Source organism: Oryctolagus cuniculus, chromosome 3 (genome assembly GCF_964237555.1).
Source record: "Oryctolagus cuniculus chromosome 3, mOryCun1.1, whole genome shotgun sequence".
NCBI lineage: Eukaryota > Metazoa > Chordata > Mammalia > Lagomorpha > Leporidae > Oryctolagus > Oryctolagus cuniculus.
This window is the reverse complement of record NC_091434.1, coordinates 152514974-152540262: the sequence shown is the minus strand read 5'-3', so window position 1 is coordinate 152540262 and position 25289 is coordinate 152514974. Positions and strand designations below refer to the sequence as shown.

At 39.8% G+C, this 25289-nt stretch overlaps 1 protein-coding gene across 31 annotated transcripts in view; it reads right to left on the bottom strand.

Moving 5' to 3' along the window:
* The window catches only part of ST7 (suppression of tumorigenicity 7), a 295626-nt gene that overhangs the window by 226795 nt on the left and 43542 nt on the right, over positions 1-25289 (bottom strand). For 4 of the 31 annotated variants that reach the window (XM_070069836.1, XM_070069835.1, XM_051847999.2 and 1 more), the window contains exon 1: positions 3165-3576. In XM_070069836.1, the coding sequence (XP_069925937.1) occupies positions 3165-3186 (22 nt within the window). In that variant the 5' untranslated portion in view covers positions 3187-3576. 31 annotated transcript variants of the gene reach the window in all.

The following is a 25289-nucleotide window of genomic DNA, read 5'->3' as shown; positions in this document are numbered from 1 at the left end:
TTAAAAACTTTAATAGGCAGAACAAGTTTGGTGCTGCTTGGGACACCAACATCCCATATCGGAGTGCCTGGGTTTGAGCCCCAGCTCTATTTCCGGATTCCAGCTTCCAGCTTGTGCATACTATGGGAGGCAGCAGGTGAGGGCTCTGCCATCCATGTGGAAGACCTGGCTTGAGTGTCCAGCTCCTGGCTTCAGCCTGTCTCAGTCCCAGCTATTGTGGGCATTTGGAAAGTGAACCAGAGAACAGGAAATCTCTCTCTCTCTTTTTCTTTTTCTTTTCTTTCTCTCTCTCTCTTGCTCTCTCTCCCCCTCTGCATTTCAAATCAAAGTAATAAAAAATTTTAAGAAATACATTAAAATTTTAATAGTAAATTTCTTTTAATATGGGAGAATTCAAATGACTGATTTTAAAATATAAACTATCATTAAATCAAATTAAGTATCCTCAAATACAAAATTAGATTGACCACCCTCCTCAAAAAATTTTGATAGTACTTTCTTCTTAGACCTAAATTATTCTGACCATAGAAACTAAAATTGCAAATCCTGGCATATGACTCCCACTTTTAGACTTGGGAAATTTCAGTAAAAGATAGTACAGCTCCATGAAACACATCCAGATGGTAGCATAGTTACAGAAGTCAAACTTCCTAGAGTATAATGCAATGATTAGTGTGTATATACTATAGAAGACTTCTGTTTCAAAATGGCCCAAAATAGATTGACTGTTGCCTATCTACATAATAGTGGGATATTCAGATCTATAAGTTAGAGATGTCAGTGGTAAAGCTGGAGATATTGACTAAAATGATGTCAGAAGAGAATTTATTAATTGGTGTGATGAAGCAGGGTCTACTCTTCCAGGTAATTTTTTTTCAGTCATCTAAAAAGATTCTGTTTTTCTGGTTGTTTGGGTAAAGTATATTTAAATCAAGCATTATTATTTCAGGCTAATTAAGGCTAATTCCTGAACTCAAAGTTCTAAAACGCAAAATCAAGTTACTTACTCCAATATATGAAAATAAAGATATTTCTTTCTCTTATAGGCAACGAAAAAGGAAGAAAGGAAATTAAGAAGAACCATTCACAATGTGAACCTGTGGCATCAGAAGTCACAACAGCAGTTATCTTTTGATGGAGAGGGGAAGTAACACTGACTGGGAAGCACCACAAGAGAACTTCCTGCAGAAATGGACTGCTGTGTGTTGAGATCCGGGCACTGGCACTGGACTGGGCAAACATTCTGAGTGGCACACGTAGTCTTAGGCATTTTCTGTATGTATGGTCTACTTCAATTTAATAATGGCTTCCCAAAAAGGTAAAAATCAAAGGCCTAAAAAGTTATGCTTCAGATCACACAACAAATACTTAACTCTGAGGGCAGACTTTGGGCATTTCCCCATCGGAGGAAGGCAGTCCATTCTCAACATCTAACATCTACTGAAATACAAAGCTGCCGGCGGGCTTCTTGTGGCAAGCAAGACACAAAACTCAATCCTCGGGAAAGGCAAAAGTTGCTGAAAACATCCATGATAGTATTCTGTCTCCAGAATGGTATTCTCTTCTGTTCCGTTAATTTGGTAGCTATGGAGACCAAAAGCAACCAGCACTTTTCAAACATACCCAAGCAGCACATGGGCGATTTCAAAAGATCAGGTTTAAGTATCAAGAATGGCTGTGTGTCTGTCTGATCAAACGGACAGGACGACATCAGTGGCCCTAGTTGGAGAACCCAAAGACTCCCACACTGAGTGTCAATTTCCATTTCCAGCTAAACAAAGTAACAGGATTAATTTTCCTTCAGTACACAGTGTAAATATTTCTGTCCATACCTAGGCTCCTACATAAACAAAATCTCATGACTGAAAGGAAGCTGGAAGGTCTTTGCCACTTAATAACCTATTTATACTTCTTGGATGACAGTAACTCCAAATTTACCATTAAACAAATTCAAAATTATTTTTAAATTATTAGGAAATAATTTTGTCCCATGCTGAATGGGACATTACATCTCACAGTTACTCTATCTTGACCTTGATTAGGCAGTCTGGTGGTTTCAGAGATGGGAAGTTTCCACAGTTAAACAACAAAAATAACTAACTCTTTTAAACATTCAAAAAACAACAGAACTGAGGGTTATTAGCTCCTGTGAAATGCACTGTTCTGGAATAACCATCAGCTATGCTAAGAGTCAAACTGATCACCTGAGATCAGAAAGAAATGGTCAAATTACAAATTTGTAAGAAACTGCTTTCCTAAATTCCTGCCCTAACCCCCTACTCCTCTGCAAAGATAGTGTCTTGCCAATGTGTAATGCTTTAGGCCAGAGGGTTGGGTCTCTTGAGAAATTCGTAACTGTCACCTTTGCTTATAGATGATGACAAAATATTCTGCAGAGCCTGTACTACAGCACTGACAAGTTACATTATTCTATACCTGACATTAAGTAATCCTCAAATAGTTAGTGGTCATTTTTTTAAAATACCAATTGTAGCTGTCTACAACTGCTGTCCAGCCCAGCCCATTGTGCAGGGCCTGCTCTGCACCAAAGCACTTTCACTGTGTAAGTTTTAAGAAGGATATGATGTTGCTAGGCTATGATGCTACTCGGAATATCAAAATTGAAGCCACTGTAGGAAAAAAAAAACCCATCTTCAAAAATAGAGACATTTCTTATTCTTTTTTAACCTACATACAAAGTCTACTCCTGATGTTTTTCTTAAAAATATGCAAGAAGAATATGTAATGATACGTTTTGCTCCCTTGAGATAAAAAATATGAGTTTGTCTTTCCTTTCTAATAAATGCTATCACCTCAGATCCTCCCAGTATCTATTTTCAGGCTTAAGCACCATCACGAAGCCCACAACAATAGATCAGTGACAGGCCTGATCCCATCAATTAGCACGTTCCAGGGAGGCTGCCTGGATCCTGTCTTCTTACCTCCCTCTTGGAGGCCTGGATTTGACCACAGTGACATCCCTGGCTGTAAGGATGAATAACCCAGTTAAGGGGAGTCCCTTCCCTGAGAACATTTCCTTTGTAATTAGAGCCAAAATACAAAATACAAACGACCTAAGGCAAAGTGATACGAACTCCAAGTCAATGAAACCATGACAGCAAGCAGATTTCTAAATAGCAGAGAAGAGGGATTCATTTACTTACATGAAGATTCAGTGCCAAACATGGCTGGCTGCAGAGGCTGCTTTAAAAAAAATTAGAAAAAGAAAGAAAAGGGGGGGTGGGGGTAAAAAAAAAAAAAAAAAGGAGAAAAAAAGCACGGAGCGTGTGCCTGTGAGAGGGAAGAGATGAGCTGGCTACACAGCAGGGGTCATGAAACCAGACAATGCAGTCCAAGCTGTGTCCAGCTGCCAGATTCTCCTCTCACGAGCTTCAGTTTTCTCCCGTGTTACTGAAAAGCAAGGTCTCCTACAGCACCGAAACCCGAAGAGCTGCTTTTGAAAATCCACTAGGCACAGGAAGGCCGACGTGGCTCTTCTGGGATGCAGCGAGGCAGGACTAGGTAGCAGCAGGGGCAGGACTGGGAGCAGCAGCAACAGCGGATACTGCAATCCCCAGCCCTGCTGTAGCAGTAAGACAATAGCAGGGCTTATGCATACGCTGGATGACGTCAGGGACACTGCACAGACCGATTGCGCTGCTTGAGCCAGAAGCTCCAGGGGCTTCAGGGGAGCAGCACGATTCAAAGGGGAATTCCTTTGTCATAAAATGCACAAGACCAAGAACCACACATATATTCTGCCTCCTGACAAGGTCTTCATCCTGTGACAAGGCACAGCAAGAAACCTCAAAGAAATTTAAATACTGGCTTTGTAGCAACTAACCATAAAAATATCATGCAGATCAGGGTTCTTGGTTTTATGCAGCAAATGCAACTTTTCAAGGCAAGGCTATCAGAAATGAGAAAGATAATCTCCCTTTAATCAATGGACAAATCAAAGTCTCCCCATATTGTCTTATTCTTAAAAATCTGCTTTAAAAAACACCTAGAAAAAAAGTAATTACAAACAAGTTCAATGTGATTTCTCTAAGCTTATGGTAGACTGACAGAATAAGGACTGTACATTCAATCACAAGTGTGAAAATATGCATTGTACATACATTCTGGACATATAAATACAAACAGAAGTAATAAAAATTTTAGTACAAGTGTTTAGAACACTGCTCAAAACATAGTGAGCACCTAAATGTCAGTGATTACGCTATTAGTTATTTTATCACAGTTATTCAGATGTGAAAAATCACTGCTCCGGGAATCTATTTGTGTACATACATTCATCCTACCCTTTTCCTTTTGCCTGACTTTTCTTTGGTTTACCTTATGGAAATTTCTGCCATTTTCCACAGTAACTCAGTCATTTTAAAAGCTGTGTGCATAGTGCATACCTATGTATGAATGGGTATTTGTAGCTAATATATTTCTTTTTAATTTATCCACTCAAAGAAATAACTGCAGATAATATTCTGTTTCTTGAATCAATGGACAAATCAAAGTCTCCCCACATAGCTTTATTCTTAAAAATCTGTTTTAAAAAACAGCTAGAAAAAATGTACAGACTTTCATTAAAATTAATTACTGGATGCAGCAAGCAAAGAAATTTTAATGTTTTGGAAAATGCTGAAATGCACAAAAAGTAAATACGAATATCTGTGTGAGTAAGTATGTTTATGGAATCCTATAATCCTATACCTTTAAGAAAATAAACAGAAGGAAGTTCAAGAATTCAAGTTTCCTCTCCACCAATTCATCCAAGGACATACCTTTTCCAAAAATTTGTGCTCACAAAGGCACAACTTTAAATAGATACAATTTTAAATATGAAATTCTGATATGAATGTGAAAGTGCGAATTATTTACAATCTGAAAGTACCAGTAGCATCTTTTCTAGTCAGTATAGGTAGATCAATCTCACCCTCTTAATGGACATATAATATTCCACTGAATGAATGTACTATAATTTATCCAAAACAAGTTGACCTTTAGCTTACTAAAAATGCTGAAATATTATACAAACAAACTTTTGTTATAGGAAAGAAAAAACAATAGCTAAAATTTTTTTACTATATTCTGAGAACTTTACATGCATTAACTCATTTAATCTTCATAACAAGCCTATGAGGAAGATACCATTTTTATTCACATTGGACAAATGGTTAAATGCTTTGTCAAAGTCACAGAGGTAGTAAAAGATTTGCTGGGATTCAAACCATTCCAAAGCATTCCAAAGCAATGCTCTCAACTACTCTGCCACTTGAAATATTTGTAAGTAATTGCCAAAATTATATAGTATTTTAAGGATTCAATGAAATGAAGGGAATATAAAAACGACAGAAAACGTGGTAGGAGAAAAATCCTTAAAAGATAAAGATGACTAAAGAAAATTAAAAATTATAGAAGACTACTGAAAATCATAGGAATTAATAAAATATAATCCCTTCAAAAATAATAGATCAAGTCAACACCAAGGGGGAATATCAATAACATTGTGGAGCCAGTGCTGTGGCATAGTGGGTAAAGCCGCCACCTGCAGTGCCAGCATCACATATGGACGATGGTTCTAGTCCCAGCTGCTCCACTTCTGATCCAGTTCTCTGCTATGGCCTGGGAAAGCAGTAGAAGATGGCCCAAGTCCTTGGGCCCCTGCACCCGTGTAGGAGATCTGGAGGAAGCTTCTGGCTCCTGGCTTTGGATCGGCGTAGCTCCGGCCATTGTGGCCATCTCAGGAGTGAACCAGCAGATGGAAAATAAATCCCTCCTTCTCTGTCTCTCTCTCTCTCTGTCTCTCTCTCTCTCTCTCTCTCTCTCTCTGTCTCCGCCTCTCTGTAACTCTGCCTTTCAAAAAAATAAATCTTAAAAAAAAAAATAACATTGCTGAAACACAATTGTAGGAAGGGGCTAAGGGCAGTGCACCTCAAACTGGTTGAACCCTAAGGCCAGAATTTTAAATTGCATATGAAATGTTGTATATGAATAGTCACTCACATGGTAGGTGGATGTGGCAATCAGAAAGGCAAGAGGAAATGTTGAATAAGAAAATGGTTCCTAGATAAGAGAGATTTTAAAAAGGAGACCGGGGCCATACACAGTAACTGCCTAGCTGACTCATTTCTTTGCTTCTTTTTCAGCTCACATATAAGAATGTATACGTGGGGGCAAGCGCCGCGGCTCACTAGGCTAATCCTCTGCCTTGCGGCGCCAGCACACCGGGTTCTAGTCCCAGTCGGGGCGCCAGATTCTGTCCCGGTTGCCCCTCTTCCAGGCCAGCTCTCTGCTGTGGCCAGGGAGTGCAGTGGAGGATGGCCCAAGTGCTTGGGCCCTGAACCCGCATGGGAGACCAGGATAAGTACCTGGCTCCTGCCATTGGATCAGTGCGGTACACAGGCCGTAGCGCGCCGGCCGCGGCGGCCATTGGAGGGTGAAGCAACGGCAAAGGAAGACCTTTCTCTCTGTCTCTCTCTCACACTGTCCACTCTGCCTGTCAAAAAAAAAAAAAAAAAAAAAAAAAAAGAATGTATACGTGTATGTGAAAATGTATTTTTCTGGGGGCCTATATTTATTTCATGGCACAGACTTTGAGTAACTTACAAGCTGCAATATTTTTTGAGAAGTCTACTTTTGAGACAACTGTAACAGGACCAGTCCACATGCCAATAACATTAAACATTTCACTTGCTGGCAGAACTGACACAAATCACACCATCTGCCTCCTATGAAGGTTTCTGTAACCTGGAGGCCCGAACGGCAATTAAGAAATCACTTACATGCCATGTCAGAGTGCCCCTGGGTTTGAGTCCTAGCTGTACTCCTGATTCTAATTTCCTGCTAATGTGTACCCTAGGAAGCAACATGTGATAGCTCAAGATCTTGGATATCTGCTACCCATGTGGGAGACTTGGATTGAGTTCCTTGCTTCAGCCACACTCTGACCCAACTGTTGTGGGCATTTGGGAACTGAACCAACAAATGGAAGCTCGCTCGCTCTCTCTCTTCCTGTCTTTCAAATAAAATGTAAATAAATAAATAAATAAATTTTAAAGATAAAGAGAAATAAGAGGATAAGCAGTGATTAAATGGGTGAATAGGAGTGTGACTTCTGATAAATTATCAGGAAGACCACCCTACAAAGGCGATATTTCAACAGAGATCTTGAAGAAAAAAAAAAAAAGAATATGTATCTGCACAGTATGGAAATCATCTGATAGGAGGAGCATGGCAAAAGTCATAACCAAGAGTGTTTGGGGCCCCTTAAGAAATTTTTTACAATAAATCTATAGTCAAATATCAGTTTTCTAGTAGAAGATAGCACCTTTGGTGCTATGATAATGCCATTACTTCAAAAGTGGTTGTATTGAAATGAGCTGACAGCAAAATAAATTTTCATTTCTAACCCAAAAGAATTCATTCTCCCATGAAATGAAAACATGAGCTGTTCTCTTCAAAGTCTAACAGATGAAATTAAATATGCCTAGATATTTAAACAAGTAAATGTTTATAAAAATGGCTAAAGATGACAAACTAGGTTCCTATCATATCATACAACTAAATTACTTAATGTATTTATTAATGTGGCAAGATCTTAAACCATAAATTAGCTCTACAACACACACAAATTTTGAAATCGACATCTGAATTTCTTTAAAACAATTTCCTTTGTCCTCATTAAAGTTTTTTATAAGTATTACTCTTGATGTCTACTTAGCTTGTTAATGTTGTAGGTCGTAAAATACCAACTACATATAAATCAAACATTACTTTAAAAACAATGGAGAAAGTTCTAATGGTACAACCCAAGATACAGAAAAATGAAAAAATTAATGATTCCGTTCTTCTGGGAAGAAAGACAAAAATTTTTATAATTAAAATAAAGCTCTCTGGTAATTTTTTTTCTTTCTTAAAGTCTTCTATTTATTTACTTGAAAGGCAGAGCAACAAAGAGAGAAGCGGGAGAGACACAAAGAGATTATCCATCTGCTGGTTCACTTCCCAAATGCCTGCAACAGAAAGGCTTGGCTAGGACAAAGCTAGGCGCCAGTAACTCCCAGGCTCCCAACTTGGGTCGCAGGGAAGCAAATCATCCTCTGTGTCTTCCTAAGCACACTAGCAGGGAGTGGGATCAGAAGCTGAGCAGATGAGACTGCAACCAGTACTCTGATCTGGGATGCTGGAGTTGGAAGCAGTGCTTTAATCAACCGCACCACAAAGCCGGCCCTTGGGTAGGACTTTAAAAATCTGATTTATCTGTAAATGGCTATTAAGGTGTTCTTGCTTCAATACAGTAGCACATATAGAGTGAATTTTCTAAAATATAGGTACATTTTATTTCAGAGCCCTGCAACAAAAATCCTGGTGTATTAATCTTATAAAGAAAATCAAAACATACACACACATGAGAAAACTTCAAAAAAAGTTTGTGGAAAATAGAATTAAAAAATGTTTATTTTGATGCAAAAATTGAAATCCATGCATAATTTTTTTCATAATATTCATTTTCCATGACTTTTGTGAAGACCCTGCATATGGGTAAACTTGCTTTAAAGGAACCCTAAAATAGGAAATTATAGATTTACAGAACAAACATGTTTTTGGCAATCAACTGCTTTAAAGAATTTTACTTCCAAAAAGTATCTACCACAGAAGTTCTTCAGCAAGCTCCTAAAAGCTGCATTTAAATATCACTTTTGGGGCCAGCGCTATGGCATAATGGGTAAAGCTGCCACCTGTGGTGCTGCCATCCCATGTGAGCACTGGTTCAAGTCATGGCTGCTCCACTTTGGATTCAGCTCTCTGCTATGGACTCAGAAAGCTGTGGAAGATGGGCCCAAGTCCTTGGGCCCCTGCACCTGCATGGGAGACCCAGAAGAAGCTCCTGGCTCCTGGCTTTGGATCAGTGCAGCTCGGGCCATTGCAGTCATTAGGGGAGTGAACCAGCAGATGGACAACCTCTCTTTCTCTCCGCCTCTGCTTCTCTGTAACTCTGCCTTTCAAATAAATAAATTTTTAAAAAATAAAAGAATAAAAATAAATATCACTTTCACAAAAAACTATATACCACCATAATAAGCTGTCTTGCCACAATCCATCCATAGGTCTAAAGGGGTCATTTATAGATAGTATCATAGAGCTTAATCTGAATGCACTCTAGGATTTTCATTACACTAGTTATGGAAAGTGGGTTTTTGCCCTGGGGGGAAAATCTTCCAAAAGTCTTTAATCTTTAGTGTAAAAGCAACCTGTCAACAAACAGGGTCACCATTACCCTGATGCTCAAAGTAGGGCAACAGACTTCTGAACTGATTTCACAAACTTTGGGTAGAGACTGAGATCCTCAGTTCATCACAACTTCACCTGCCACTCACACTCTGACCCCACTAGAGCCAAAGGAATCCCCTGCTCACTCAAACACCTCCACCCAGTCTGTCTAACCTTAACTTTATTTCTGAATCCGTAGCAGTGAAACTAGACACTGGGAACACAGCTATATAGTTGTCAAAGGAAGAAGGCTAGTTGCCTAATGGAAAAATCTGGGTATGTCTGTACTCAGAAAATTTAGGATAAAAACTGAATTCTCCAATTCATCTCATTATGCTAACACCATCCAAAAGATAAGACCACACACAAGCAAAAAACCACAATAATGCCAAAAAACAGAAACTACCTCTCTGTGAACTGTATATATATGTGTGAATTTTATTCTCTGGGTAGTATAATCTGAGCTCCAATGTTTGTACTTCAAAGCTTTTGACCCAGGAGGGAAAAATGCAGACTAATTATGGGGTACAGTTGAAGTCCATTTAAGTATAACCCAAACTGAAATGGAAGAAACAACCAGGTTATATTTGAGAAACTCCCTTAAGTGTTTGTTCCAAATTAACCACATTTTATATACACAAAAATCCATACATGCTCAGGAATAAATTTGTTTAATAATTTTAAGGGACACACATGACATAATTTTATATTTAAGTTCAAATATTATACTCATGTCATTCTAATTGGCAGAAAAATAATTTAAATTTACTTTTACCTGTGTAGTCCATAATGAGGCAGGAGCAGGAAACTGGGTATTTTCCAAGTACAACTCTATCATCTACAAACGAAACAACTCCCTGGATAGGCAGACAGCTCTGGGGATGCCTCCTGCCATGTGACATTAAACACATGCACACACACACAGCACTTCTGCTTATCTCATCTTGAGCAGCAACGGCTGTGGCTCTGTCCTTTGCCTGTTCTTTTAAAATCACCCTTAGAAAAGCATCTCAAAAAAAAAAAACAAAACTGCCACTTCTTTCTATTTCCTTCCTAAATTAGCAGTTTAAAACTAGGCTGAAAATCAATTCTCTTATTCTCTAAGTAAAAAGAACACAAGATATCCATATTTAATTCTACTACTCAGTGTTACAAACCCACACAACCTGGGAGGAGTCAGCATCCAAATTTTTAGTCAAAATTTCATCATTGTCTTCATTCATTTGATGGTATATATGTACATATGATCCACTGAAACACAACTGGTTAATTTTAAAATAAACCCAATAAAGGTGATGAAAGAACAATGCTTTAAAGCACATCTAAGGCCTCCAACTCATTTATCAAAGTCCTGAAAAAGCTATTTACCAGAAAGCCCACATAGTCCTTACTGGGACAGAGTTATCTGACAGAATTTTTTTTTTTTTGGACAGGCAGAGTGGACAGTGAGAGAGAGAGAGACAGAGAGAAAGGTCTTCCTTTGCCATTGGTTCACCTCCAATGGCCACTGCGGCTGGCGCACCGTGCTGATCTGAAGCCAGGAGCCAGGTGCTTCTCCTGGTCTCCCATGGGATGCAGGGCCCAAGCACTTCAGCCATCCTCCACTGCACTCCTGGGCCACAGCAGAGAGCTGGCCTGGAAGAGGGGTAACCGGGACAGAATCCGGTGCCCCGACTGGGACTAGAACCCGGGGTGCCGGCGCCACAGGCAGAGGATTAGCCTATTGAGCTGCGACACTGGCCCTGATAGAATCTTAACACCACATTGCTACACATTCCTTCTTTTCTTTCATTGTCAATTGTTTTGGTCTTCAGTACATCCTGGCTAGAACGTTAAGTAATCTTATCAATGGCTACTTCATCTTGACATAACCATTCTTTATCTTGCCAAAAGACAAGACATAAATCAATAAAATATTTTTACCAGTTTTACCTTTTTTTCCCAATCAATCTGAATGGTTTAACAATTTCCAATTTAGAGTTCTATTAAATAATCCAGAAGCTCAGTGTTGTGGTGCAGTGCATTAAGCATGGTTTGTGATACCAGCATCCCATGTAAGAATGCAGGTTTGAGACCCATTTGCTCCGCTTCCAATCTGGCTTCCTGCTAATGCACCAGGAAATGCACTGGAAGATAGCCCTAACACATGGGCCCCTGCATCCATGTGGCAGTTCCTGACTCCTGGTTTCAGCCTAGCCCAGCTCTGGCTGTTATGGGCATCTGGGGAGTGAACCAATAGATGGAAGATCTCTCTCTCTCTCTCTATCTCTTTCTCTCTCTCTTTCTCTCTCTCTCCTCTCTCTGTGTGTGTGTGTGTGTGTCTGTCACCTCTAGCTTTCAAATGAATATTTTTAAGAATACTCCCCAAATTGTAGCTATTTGAAGAAAGTACAGTGTTGATTGTGGGGAGCCACTGAGACTAGACTAAATTACTGGAACTAAGACTAATTTTATGCATCTGATCTCCCACAATATGGCGCTGAGAGACAGCAAACAACTTCTACACAGCTGCCTCGCCAATTTGACTAACAAGCTGCAGGAGCTGATCCTGCTCTTGATTGGAGGAGAGCAGCGTGCTCGGCGTGTGGGCAGCAGAGCATGGATTGGTGGAAGAGGACTATAAAGGAGGAGAGAGACAGCATGCACCAGGAACACCTGAGGAACATCTGAGCAGCCCCCGAGAGAGCCGGCCGGCGGTGTGCCACTCCTCCACGGAAACAGGGAAAGCAGCGGGGGTGCCACCCCTCCACGGGGGGGGGGGGGGGGGCAGCTAACCTGGGACGGTGTCATTCCTCCGCGAGTGAGGGAACGGCAGCTAACCCGGAAGGGCCGGGCAAAGAGAACAGCGCAGGGTCTAGTGTCGTTCCTCCGCGAGAGGGGGAGCGACAGGTGATGGTTTGCAAATCTTTTTAGAACAGTGGAGCATTATTTGTTGCTTTCCTTTCCACTGAAAGTTTCTCCTTAGCATAATTACAGAGTTGACAATATTAGAAAACATTCCCATTTTAAATGCAATATTGGAAATATATACCACAGAAATCTAATGTTACCTTTTAACAGGTCTTCTCAATAATTTTACAAAATAAATGAGAAAGCATTTCATTCAATTATTATTTAATCAATGCTTCATTGCTATAAGCAAAGCATATTAGAAACCATAATGGGAACAGTCCAAAGCTGGTCATTCTCATCAACTTTGCCTGTCACTGCTGCTAAGAAGGTCCATCTCAGCTCTCTTTATCTTAATCTAGGGTAAGATTGGGTAGCTTTCCACAAGCTATGTCAATCTGATGCAGTTCTTTCCCAGTAATTAGGATGTGCAAATGGTTAAAACAATAACATAATAATTGTTTCAAAATGTTAAGCTCAAACTTTCTAATAACTACCTTAATTTCCCCAAAATTTATGAGTGCATAGAAACACTGACTGCCATTATCAGATGTCACATGTAATGCCATTTTATGCCTTTCACAATTTAGTAATGTTAATAAGGATTCTGAAAGTTCTTTTTCTTAAAAAAATTATTTATTTGAAAGGCAGAGTTACAGAGAGAGAAGAGACAGAGATCTATCATCCTGTGGTTCCCTCACCAAAAGACCACAATGGCTAGGATTGGGCCAGGCTAAAGCCAGGAGCCTAGAACTCCAGCTGGGTCTCCCACATGGGTTGGCAGGGCCCCAAATACTTGGGCCATCTTCTCATGACTTCCCAGGCAACTTAGCAGGAAGTTGGATCAGAAGCAGGGCAGTAGGAACTCAAACTGGCACTCTGATATGGGATGCTGGAGATGCAGGCAACAGCTTAACCTGCTGTGCCATAACAAGGGCCTTAAAAGTTCTTATTTGATTATTTGATTAGCATTATTTTAAGAGCGGTGTTACTTCTATCCTTTATGTTTCATAAAAAGATCCATTTACTTATTTATTTGAAAGGTAGAGTGACAACAAGAGAGAGAGAGAGATGGTCCAACTGCTGGTTCACTCTCCAAATGCCCACAACGGGCTGGGCTGGGCTGGGCTGGGCTGGGCAGGCTGAAACCAGGAGCCCAGAACTCCATCTGGTCTCCCACATGGATAGCAAGTACTCAATTATTTGCACCATCATCTGCTGCTCTCCCAGGCACATTAGCAGGAATAGGCAGCAGAACCAGAACAGGTGGGACTTGAACCAGACACTCTGATATAGGATGCAGGTGTCGGAAGCAGTGGCTGAACTCACAGCACCACAACATATGTATCATTCTTTAAATCACAGATTTTTTTAAAGAAGTGCACCTTACTAACAGAACGAGGACACAATGAAAAAAAAGTGTAAATTACAAAGCATAAGACAAATGGATAGATGGGTAGATAACTAAAAACCTACAACCTACTTACAATTAAGTGATCTGTCACACCTCAGAAATCCAGTAAAGAGTTTAAGAGTCAGGCTCTGAATCAGGCTGAAGATTTAAGTCTTACCCTAGCTGTTTATTAGCTCAATGATATTAGGCAGGTTTTAAAATCTCTGAGCCAAGGCCAGTGCTGTGGCTCAGTGGGTTAAAGTCCTAGCCTACAGCGCGGGCATCCCATATGGGTGCCGGTTCGAGCCCCAGCTGTTCCACATCATATCCAGCTCTGTTATGGCCTAGGAAAGCAGTGGAAGATGGCCCAGGTCCTTGGGCCCCTGCACCCACATGAGAGACCTGGAAGAGGCTTCTGGTAGCTGGCTTGGGATCAGCTCAGCTCTGGCCTTTGCAGCCATTTGAGGAGTGAACCAGCAGATGGAAGATTGATCTCTCTCTGTCTCTACCTCTCTCTGTAACTCTTCCAAATAAATAAAATAAATATTTAAAAAATAAAATCTCTGAGCCTAGGTATGCCAATAAATTGACAAAGAATGTAGACCAATGCCTGGAACATAACAACAACTAATACACAAGCAGCACTTCGTGTGAATCAGGCATTGTTCTAATTTATGTATTAACTTAATTAACCCTTAAAACAATTCTATGAGGTATTATCTCCATTTTATAGGTGAGGATACTGAGGCATGGAAATGGGTAACTAACCTAAGGTCACATGCTGTAATAAACAGAGCCAATACTCAACCTGTAGTAGCCTGGCACAGACACCTTGTGCGTTACTACTACACAAGTATATAATCAACAGTGGAAGCAAAAAAAAAAAAAAAAAAAAAAAAAAAGTCATTTCAAAAAAATAGATTCATTCTTCCCGATAAATGCAATCCCATGCCTGCCACATATTTCTGTTCAGAGTTTATAAAACTTCTCTTTTTATTCTATGTTCAATCCGAACTTATGGAAAAATTAAACAGAGTGAAAAGGACAATGTTTAAAGTCATTTTGATAGTTTAAAATGAGAGCTAGTCATGTTGAAATAAGTACTCAAGTGCAGAAAACTGTAACCACAAAAGGAGCCAAACTATCCACTAAACACCCAGCAACCACTAAGTCCCTCTCTACTTTTCAGTATCCAAATGTCACAGTAGATGCACTACTGACCTGCACTCTGTAACGACTTAGACTGCAGGTTCATCCAATTTTAACCTCAAGGCTCATTCAGGAGAGTCTTCAGCTAGATTCCTCTCTCCCTCCCCAAGAATCATCTCTATTCCCAACTCACCCTTAGCAAATGAGACTAGCTGATGTGCCCAGACAGCCTCTTCCCAAATAACCACATCACATTCCTCCCCAAATGTAAAACACTTCACCTAAGTCAGAGATCCTTCTTGGGTCACCTGCTGTAGCCTATGGGCCACAGACCACTGTCCTATGACACGTTCCTGAGCGAGCAGGAAGTTCCCCATCCCAGATTCCTGCTACAATTTAATCCTTCAGGAGCCAAGATGGAAGATGCATCACTTACAGTAGAGACCCGGTGTGTCACAGGTGTCTGTACTTTTATTACCTCTCTAATCTGCTGTAGGTGTCTTCCTCCACTTGTAAAATGAGGAGGCTGAACTAGAGGACACCTGAAATCTAATCTAATGATCTAGGATTCTGCTTCCAACTAACCACAGGCAGATAAGACTCAAGTACCTCTCAGCTGGTAACCACTCCTCCTCATCTAGCCCATACAAGCCCCACCCCCCACCCTGCTTCCTTCTGGCATGCCAGGATATTGGGAATAGCCCCTTCTGAAGGGTGAGAAACCAGGGAACCAGGGTGTCATACTGTCCTGATCCAACACAATTATGTTGCATGCTTATGTTCCTAGGTAGCCTCCTGCTGTATTCTAACATAGTATTTCTTTCTAGATTTCTATTTTCTTTCTAGATGGGTCCCCATAACTCAGCCTAGGGGTAAGTAAAGTAATATACACACACTTAGAAATAACTGTTGGAGATGCTGCCTACTGGAGAGGGTTCAAGGCCTGGTGGGGTACACATCTTTGGACAATACAGCCTGGGTGCTCACAATAAAGTTTCTGAAGGAGATGCCTCCTTCCAGGACTGGACAAGTGATAGTTGCACAGACAGGGCTGTCCCTGGTCTTCTGTCAATGACAAAGAGGGTCTGAGACATAGTTCTCCTCTCTACCTCTTTCACAGCTTCTTACCTGGAGTAGGTCCTACCACGTGAGTCTACAGCACCCTCCCCTACCCAGAAAAGTAAGAATGTGGCTCCTACTGCACTTTTTTTCCCTTTCAACCTGAAAAACTAACTTTACCAAAGCAGCTTTCATAGTGTTTCCAACTCATATATAATGATTCACTTCGTTATTGTACATGTTTTAAAATCTCAGAGTTGGATTATAAATGCTCACCCTGTTTCTCCACAATTCAGAAAAGATAATATGGGGCTTTCCCTGCAGTCCCAGTTCTCAGTCTGTTTACAAACATGTCAGAACTAGGTCAAAATGCCTTCCAGTTATGTCTCATTCCAATTACCTCTTTCTGCTACGTCAGAACAAACTTTACTAAGTATCTCATTTTGCAGCTCTTCCAGGCTTCTTCCTAGCCACTCCAGCCTGCCTCTGCCTCGGCATGTTGTCATCCTGCATTGACTCTGCTTACTGAATCCCAATGCTACTCCACAATGCGAGGAAACATCATTGCAAAAGGGATCCTCTAGATGAAGAAGATCCCTACAGAATGAACCCAACTCTTGCTATTAGTGAGCTCTACCTCCAAAAACCTAGAAACTTTTAAGTAAGCTAAGGTAGAGGAGCATCAACCATCAGCCAGATAATAAAGCATATGCTATGAAAAGAGGCAGGAACCCAGCTGTGAGCTCAACTCAATTCCACGAACCAGACCAGTGCTACCCATTATCCATGGCACAGTCCTAAGACAAAATTAAGAATCATTCTCGGCACATTTATACCAAAGCACAATCACAACCAAATGCGTAGCTGAACAGAAGATCTAATTTACCAACTCCAAACCTTTAGATAAAGGCTCTTTCTGAATAGACAGCACCTGTTTGTTATGCTTTAAAGAGATGATGGGAATAGCGGCAGGATCCAAGTCTCTCAGATGCTGCAAAACATGGAATTCTTATAAAATAGCAGATCTTGGGGTCAACAGTGTGGCACAACCAGGTTAAGCCTCTGCTTGTCATGCCAGCATCCCATATCAGAGTGCTGGTTCAAGTCCCAGCTATTCTGCTTCTGATCCAGCTTCCTGCTTAAAAAATAAGAGGTATAGTGTAATCTCCCATTTTTAGTTTTACTCTATCAGAAAATAACGGGGGGAGCATTGATTTAAGTGTTCAAGGTTAACCAGCAAAAGTCATTTTATAAACATATGAAGCAAACTCTAGTATGAGGAACAGAATCACAATCCAGGTTTCTATTACAAACAAGGAGATGCCTAAGAGAGAGATTTCCCTCCAAAGACAAGCTCCATTAGGCAAACCACAAACTTTCCTGTGTGGCCTTGTTCTTTTCCCCTGCTTGGCAAAAGGATCCACTGGAAAATAAGAAAGGGAAATCATGAAAAATAGCTGACTGTTGTGGGCTTCCCAAAGACCAAAAAAAGGTGGATAAATTCTTCAAGAAATATGGTAATGTTCAGGTGGAGTTCTAGGTAAGCAAAGAAGGTCGTAAACTTTCACAGCACTCCAAAATAAAAATGACTTTCGATGTTTTACAGAAAGTGAGTGCTTTTTATAAAGGGCAAAATAGTAATACTTTAGATTGTGTAGGGGCATCCAATCTCTGTCGCAACTATTAGCTCTGTTGTTTTAATACAAAAGTAAATATAAACAAAACAAATGAATGAGTGTAGCTGTCTTCCAGTAAAACTTTTCTTATAGACTTTGAAATAAATTTTTATAATTTTTACAAGTAATGAAATTTTTTAAGTTTTAGCCATTCAAAAATGTTTTTAAAAAGTCATACCCATGGTTTGACTATAGTTTGCCAATCTCTGTTCCATAATCTTTACAGTAGTTGGTTTGACCTATCTCTAAAAGAGCTCTGATCATCAATTAGGTCACTACCATTTAAAAGACTCACAAATGGTAATGAATCCAACAACTACCTTATGGATCAGAGCTGGCTGGGAATTAAAGAAAGTTTTCATACTTTGGTGCAGGCATTATGGCGCAGCAAGTTAAGCCATCATTTGGGATGCCCAAATCCCATATCAAAGGTCCTGGGATGGAGTCCCATCTGTGCTTCCAATCCAGTAGATGATGGCTCAAGTACTTGGTTCCTGCTATCTATGTGGCAGATCTGGATGGAGTTCTTGGCTCTTGGCTTTGGGCCTGGCCCAGCCCTGGCTGTTATGGGTATTCTGGAAGTTAAGCAGTGAATGGAAGACCTCTCTCAGTATCTCTCTCTCTCCCTCCCTCCCTCCCTCCCTCCCTCTCACTCTCTCTGCTTCTGTCATTCTGCCTTTAAAATAAATAACTAAAACTTAAAAAATAAAACCTTTCACCCCAATTCCATTCTTTTCCAATGATGCCATGAGGACACCTAGCTTTCTCATTCCCTATTGCATTAGAAGCAGTGATAAATGCTGAATTAAGTTCTATGAAATCCTCAACTACTTTCACAAGATAACAAAACTTTTCAACCCACATACATTTCAAGGCCTCAAATATTCTATAAAAATGTAAATTATAGGTTAAGATTTCCAAGTCTCCTCAATTATATTAGAGCCCAGAAACTTTCTACAAAACACACTCATTGCACAAAATACAAGTAATAGCTAATTTGGTATGAGAACACCTGGCCCCATTCACCAACAACAGCCAAAAGAGAATTCTTGACAAACAAGAACCTCAAATTATAATCCTAACTGCACAGTTAACTAGTTCGGTTGGGCATTTTACGACAAAACCTCATTTATGAAAGTAGGAAGTTTAGATTATTCTTGGGGTCTTTTCTAGTTCTAAAATGCAACAATTTTGTAGTGAGTTACACTAATCATTGCATTTGACCTGGCTCACTGAGAACTTCAGCATATTTCTACCAAAGTTCATGCTGATGACATTTTCACTTTTCATTATCCTTCAGATAAGTGGTAGATAACTTCCTCTCTGCTCTTTTATCTCTAGCTTTTCGGAAGGCCACCAAAAATGTATTTCTTATCAGGACAACTACTAGCCTCTTAGAAATAATCCATTCTTAACACAGACGTTAAGTGATTCTAAGGGAAAACGCAATAAAGTATAATACTTAAGAAATATTTCTAGAGAAAGAGATTTGTGTCTGCTGAAACTGTAATCTCCAAATTGTAGAGCTTCCCTACATGGAAAGCATAAATTCAGGCCCTTTATTTACCACAGAAATCTATCCGCAAAATCACTTCTTTCTTCACAAAAATCACAACTGTGAGCTATCTGAACCACACTACAGACTGACTAAAGATTCAGCAGACCTGGATTTATTCCCAACAACTGCTACTTAGAAACTGGAAATTGTTCACTTCTAAGCCTCAGTTTGCTTATCCATAGAACAGAGATTATATGCTTGGTAGTAATGGAAATTATATATACATGAATGGGGTACAAATATTAAGTAAGAAGGTACCTGCAATGCATTGTTAGGTGGGAAAATAACTTACAAAGCATTAGGAATAATATAGTAGCACCGTGGAGTTTTTCAATGCATACAGAAGAAAGATGTCCTTGAGGACATTATACTAAATGAAATAAGTCGATCACAGAAAGACAAATACTGTATGATTCCATTTATGTGAGATACCTAAAGTAGTCAAATTCATAGAGATAGAAAGTTGAAAGGCTGGCATAGGGAAAAATAGGGGGTTGTTTAATAGGCACAGAAACTCAGTTTCATAAGATGAAAAGCGATCTGGAGGCAGGTGTTTGGTCTAGTGGGTAAGAAGCCAGTTAAGACACCAGCATCCCATATAAGAGTGCCTGGGTTTGATTCCCAGCAGGGCTGCTGATTCCAGCTCCCCACCCTGGAAGGCAGCAGGTAATGATCCAAATAAGTGGCTTCCTACCAAACACGTAGGAAACTTGGACTGAGTTACTGGTTTCTGGCTCTGGCTCTGGCCCAGCCCCAGCCAAGGAGGTTAATTGGAGAGTGAAGCAGCCAATAGGAGCTCCCTCTGTCTCTCTGAGCTTCTCTCTCTTCCTCTCTCTCTCTCTCTCTCTCTCTCTCTCTCTCACACACACACACACACACACACACACACAGTCTCTCTCTCCCTCTCAAAATTCTTTTTAAAAAAGAAAGAGCTGAAGAGTGGCTGCATAGAAATGTGGGTGTACTCAACACTACTGAAGTGCACACTTTAAAGTGTCTGAGATGATAAACATCACATATTTTACCAGAATTAAAAACAAAATAAATTCTTTAAATAAATTAATTAGGTTTTAAAATTTTAAATATAAAATAGATATCTTTGGCAGAAGAATTACTGATGATTTTCAGTTTCTACGAGATACATTTCTTCACTGCTGCAAATGTAGTACAAGCTCACAAAAAAAAAAAAAAAAAAAACCACACACACTCAATCCAGGCAGGAACAACCATGTGCATTTTATATGTGAAGGAAGCCAAAATGCTGTGAAATTTAGCAGCTAACAGGACAGTCTTAAAATAAAGATGAAATATTCTAACTGGGAATTGCAATTATAATTAGGGTCAGAATAACCTGTTAAAAGAATTTTTAAGAATTAGGTATATTTCTGTTCTTAAATTTGTTGAGAAATACAAACTTTAAATGTCAATTATACGAAGTTTATATAAACTGAAATTGTGAAAAGACATTATAAAAATATATATAAAGAATACATATTTCATTGTTAAATCTAATCCCTAACTATGCTATTGAGGGAATAAATGAACAAGCTTGAGTAGAAAGCAACACCTCAAATTCTCAGAAAGCATACAGACCACTCAGAATAGGCGATGATGTTACACTGCTACCAACTGGTGGCAGCACGCTTAAAACACAAGCATGGTAAACAGGAAAGGAAGGTCAATCCTCAAAACTTTGAAAGTAAAGATGTAAGAAGATAACCTACTCATAACTACTCTCCTTTGCAAACTTTATTATTTCCAATAAAACATGGACACTGGGGCAGACATTTGGCACAGCGGTTAAGACATAGCTAGGAATGCCAGCATCCCTAGTGGAGCACCTGGGTTTCAGCTGCAGCTCTGCTCCCAATTCCAGCTCCCTGCTAAGAGGATCACCCTGGGAGGTAGCAGTGATGGCTCAAACAGCTGGGTTCCTGCCACCCACGTGGGAGACAAAGATTGAGTTCCCAACTTCTGTGCTTCCCAGCTCCTGGCCATGGCAGATATTTGGGGACCAAAAAAAAAAAAATTAAGATTTTTGTTTGTTTTAAAAACAGACACTGTCCTTTAGAAAGGCATATTGACACTACTATAAATCAACCATGAAAAAAGAACGAAGTGGGCCAGCGCCGCAGCTCACTAGGCTAATCCTTTGCCTGCGGCGCCGGCACCCCGGGTTCTAGTCCCAGTCGGGGCGCCGGATTCTGTCCTGGTTGCTCCTCTTCCAGTCCAGCTCTCTGCTATGGTCCGGGAAGGCAGTGGAGGTCCTTGGGCCCTGCACCCACGTGGGAGAACAGAAGGATGTACCTAGCTTCTGGCTTTGGATTGGCACAGTACGCCAGCAGCAACACGCCAGCCGTAGCGGCCACTTGGGGGGTGAACCAATGGAAAAAGGAAGACCTTTCTCTCTCTAACTCTGCCTGTCAAAAAAAAAAAAAAAATGAAGTGGGAAATGTACTGGAATTCAAGAAAGACCCCCCCCTTGAATCATTCTTTAGGCAACTGTGTGCCTCAGTTTTCACATACCTGAGACATAAATGAATGCACCCTATAAGTGGCAAAATATCAGGAGTTCATATTATTTATTATTAATTAAATTACTATTATTGACTTTTCCTCTTCAATAATTGAACATCTCTGAAACATTTTTATTTATGGTCTGTTTATTTATAACAAACAAAATATATGCTTTTGAATGACAAAATGTCTAAATATAAAAGAGTAACAAATAACCTCCTTTGAACCATTCTTTTATATGCACTCCATCTTCTCAATTCAATTTAGAATTGTTCCCTGGAATTTTTTTTTTCTTTTTAAGGAACATGCTGTACATTATTTCTCCTGAGCATATTTGTTTTTAAACTGTGAATTCAGCATACTGTATCTTAAAACAGTGTTCCCTGTCAGTTGTTTCCACAGCCCATCAGCACCCAGGAAGCCCTGTGATACATGAAGAAGGAACTAAATCCCCTAGCATCTATCAGGAATGCCTGGCAGCTTTTCATAAAAAATCTGATATACATAATTGTGAAAACTGGCAATGTTTTTAATGACAGAGAGGGAAATAGGGATCCTATATGGCTTACAAATGGACAGGAGACAAAGTGAAGTGGATTGAAACCCATGCTACTTAGGATCAACAGTCTTTAGATTGTCCTACTTTATACAATGTTAAAACCAAATTGGATTTTATATTTATCTAATATGACTTATTTGCATCAAAGACTTATTCTCATAACAAGTCATAAGCTAATGATGATAAAACAGGAAGAAATTTAAAGTTATCTTGCCAGCATTACAATTTATTAACAAATACAGTTCAAATCAATAAAATTACATTCAATGGACCTGTCTTGGCATTTCACTGAGAATGTAAACTATTTCAGGAATGTGTGTGAATTTCTTACAGCAAAAGTATACTCTAAGGACAGATGATATCATAATGAACAAAACACAAAGGCCAGTGAACTTCCAGGTTTATACAATAGACTCATTTTTAAACACAGCCACGTTTCAAAAATAGCTGAGGAAATAGATGAAAACAGAAACACAAGGTTCCCACACACCATTTAACTTAAGTATATTCCTATTTCTACTTGAATCAAATCTTTTTTAATAGAAATACACAAGGGGGCCAGCGCTGTGGCACAGCAGGTAAAGCTGCCTCCTGCAGTGCAGGCATCCCATATGGGCACCAATTCTTTTCCCAGTTGCTCCACTTCTGATCTAGCTCTCTGCTATGGCCTGGGGAAGCAGTAGAAGATGGCCCAAGTCCTTGGGCCCTGGCACCTGCGTGGGAGACCCAGAAGAAGCTCCTGGTTCCTGGCTTTGGATCAACACAGCTTCAGCCATTGTGGCCATCTGGGGAATGAACCAGCAGATGGAAGATCTCCCTCTCTCTCTCTGTCTCTCTCTCTGCCTCTCTAACTCTGCCTTCAAAAAAAAACAAAGAAATCTTTAAAAAAAAATAGAAATACATATTAAAGAGTTGTAAATATTTTATCCAAAATATTCTCATGAAAAATAAATCATTTTCAATCATTTCTGTGACTTATACAGTTTTTTTAAATTGTGTTTTTATAATTAATTTATTTATTTGAAAGTCAGAGTTACACAAAGAGAGAAAGAGAGGCAGAGAGAGAGAGAGGTCTTCTATTTACTGGTTCATTCCCCAGTTGGCCGCAATGGTCGGAGCTGCGCCGATCCAGAGCCAGGAGCCAGAAGCTTCTTCTTGGTATCCCACGTGGGTACAAAGGCCCAAGTCCTTGGGCCATCTTCCCCTGCTTTCCCAGGGAATAGCAGAGAGCTGGATCGGAAGTGGAGCAGCAGGACTAGAACTGGCGCCAGTGTGGGATGTCAGCACTGCCAGCGGCAACTTTCCCTGTTATGCCACAGTGCCAGCCCCCAGAATTAGATATTAATTTAACATTATACTAGAGTACTTATCTCTAAAACATCACAAGATAAAAATAAGGATTCATAGATATTTCTAACACTAGACATAAAGCAGAAATACACTAAATATAAAATAAGTACAAAAAGTAAGCTTGCTTTCTTTCAAAAGTCCATTTTCAGATACTATCAATTAGAATCAATGTTATTGAGAGACAGCATTCTTAAAGGTGGATATGTTATTCAGGTCACTGGGAGCAGTTCAAGCATAGCTTCTAAATTTTTCAAATTCGAACCTTGCCAGACTCTAAAAACACACCTACTGGCGCTGTGGCACAGTAGATTAATCCTCCATGTGTGGCGTGAGTATCCCATGTAGTCCCGGCTGCTCCTCTGACAATCCAGCCCTCCACTGTGGCCTGGGAAAGCAGTAGAAGATGGCCAACGTGCTTGGGCCCCTGCACCCACGTGGAAGATCCAGAAGGAGCTCTTGGCTCCGTGGTTTCAGATTGGCTCAGCTCCGGCCATTGTGGCCATTTGGGGGAAAAAAACACACCTATAGCATTTTCATTTCTTTTCAGCATATACAACATACCTCTGAATATTTAGAGATTATAAAAGCTGAATGCTTCATCCTTTCTCTCCACAAACTTGTCTATAATGAAATGATAAAACTCTGAGCCAAATGGATAACACAAAAGCAAGATCAAAGCATCCTTTAGGTTTCCCCCTGGACCCCTGACTACCATTGTGGGAGAAATCATTTTCAGAACATTGGGACTTTTATTCATAATTGAAGTTTTTCTGTTATATATCCAAAAGACAATCATTTTCCATCTGGATCAAGTTATTCTGTCAAAAATATTTCCATACTAGTCAATGCTCATCCATATGAGTGCAAAAAAATTTTAAAAAGAAAAAAGAGACTTTAAGGTGAGAAACCATAAAAGTCAGTCCTTTCAATTTAAAGAAGGGACAATAAACAATGGCCATATCATTTTGAGAGACCTTGACCTCACAGTTGTAGAAACAATTGAAGATAAGAGTTCCTGAACTGACTGTGGTTGCCCTGCAAAGCTACCCTCCATGCAACATGAATCGAATCAGCCACATCTGCAGCCTACAGACAACTCATTCAAAACCCCTTCATAAGAAACTTTTTTTGCAATGCTCTTTAGTGTACTACAGGCAGGAGGAAATACACATTCCAGAAAGCTAATCAGTAAATGTATCTGACATTATAAATAACAGATTTTATAATATTACTGATTTGCACAGCTTTTTCAATCCATGGTTCATAGTGAAGGATATTACCTTTAACACACACACACACACACACACATGCACGCACTCACACTCTCATGCTGCTGTCACAACAGCCCTTATAAAGTTAGCAGGTTCCATGTAGGTGCTTGGAAAAGCTAAGGGGAAAAATACAACTTAAAAAAAAAGTGTTCATTTTGGTACAAAAATATTTTGAAATCTGTGCATCTGAGGGATCTTCAAAGTTCACAGAAAATGCATATTATGAAAAAACTACATGGATTTCAATGTTTTGGTATGAAAATAAACTTTTAAATACCATTTTTAAATAATTTTTGAAGTACCTGAAATACAATGTGTTAAAAATATACAATGTTATCAGCTGTAGATAATTAATGAAGCTTATAAATATAACCAAATACTAGATAAAAACAATATTAGATTAGAACCTTGAAATCTCAAAATAGATCTCAGTTGATCTCCAGCTAAAATTTACTTAGACAAACTTCATTGTTAAAAGGGCTGGCACTGTGGTGTAGCGGGTAAAGCCGCTGCCTGCAGTGCCAGCATCCCATATGGCACCGGCTGCTCCACTTCCAATCCAGCTCTTTGCTATGGCCTGAGAAAGCAGTAGGAGATG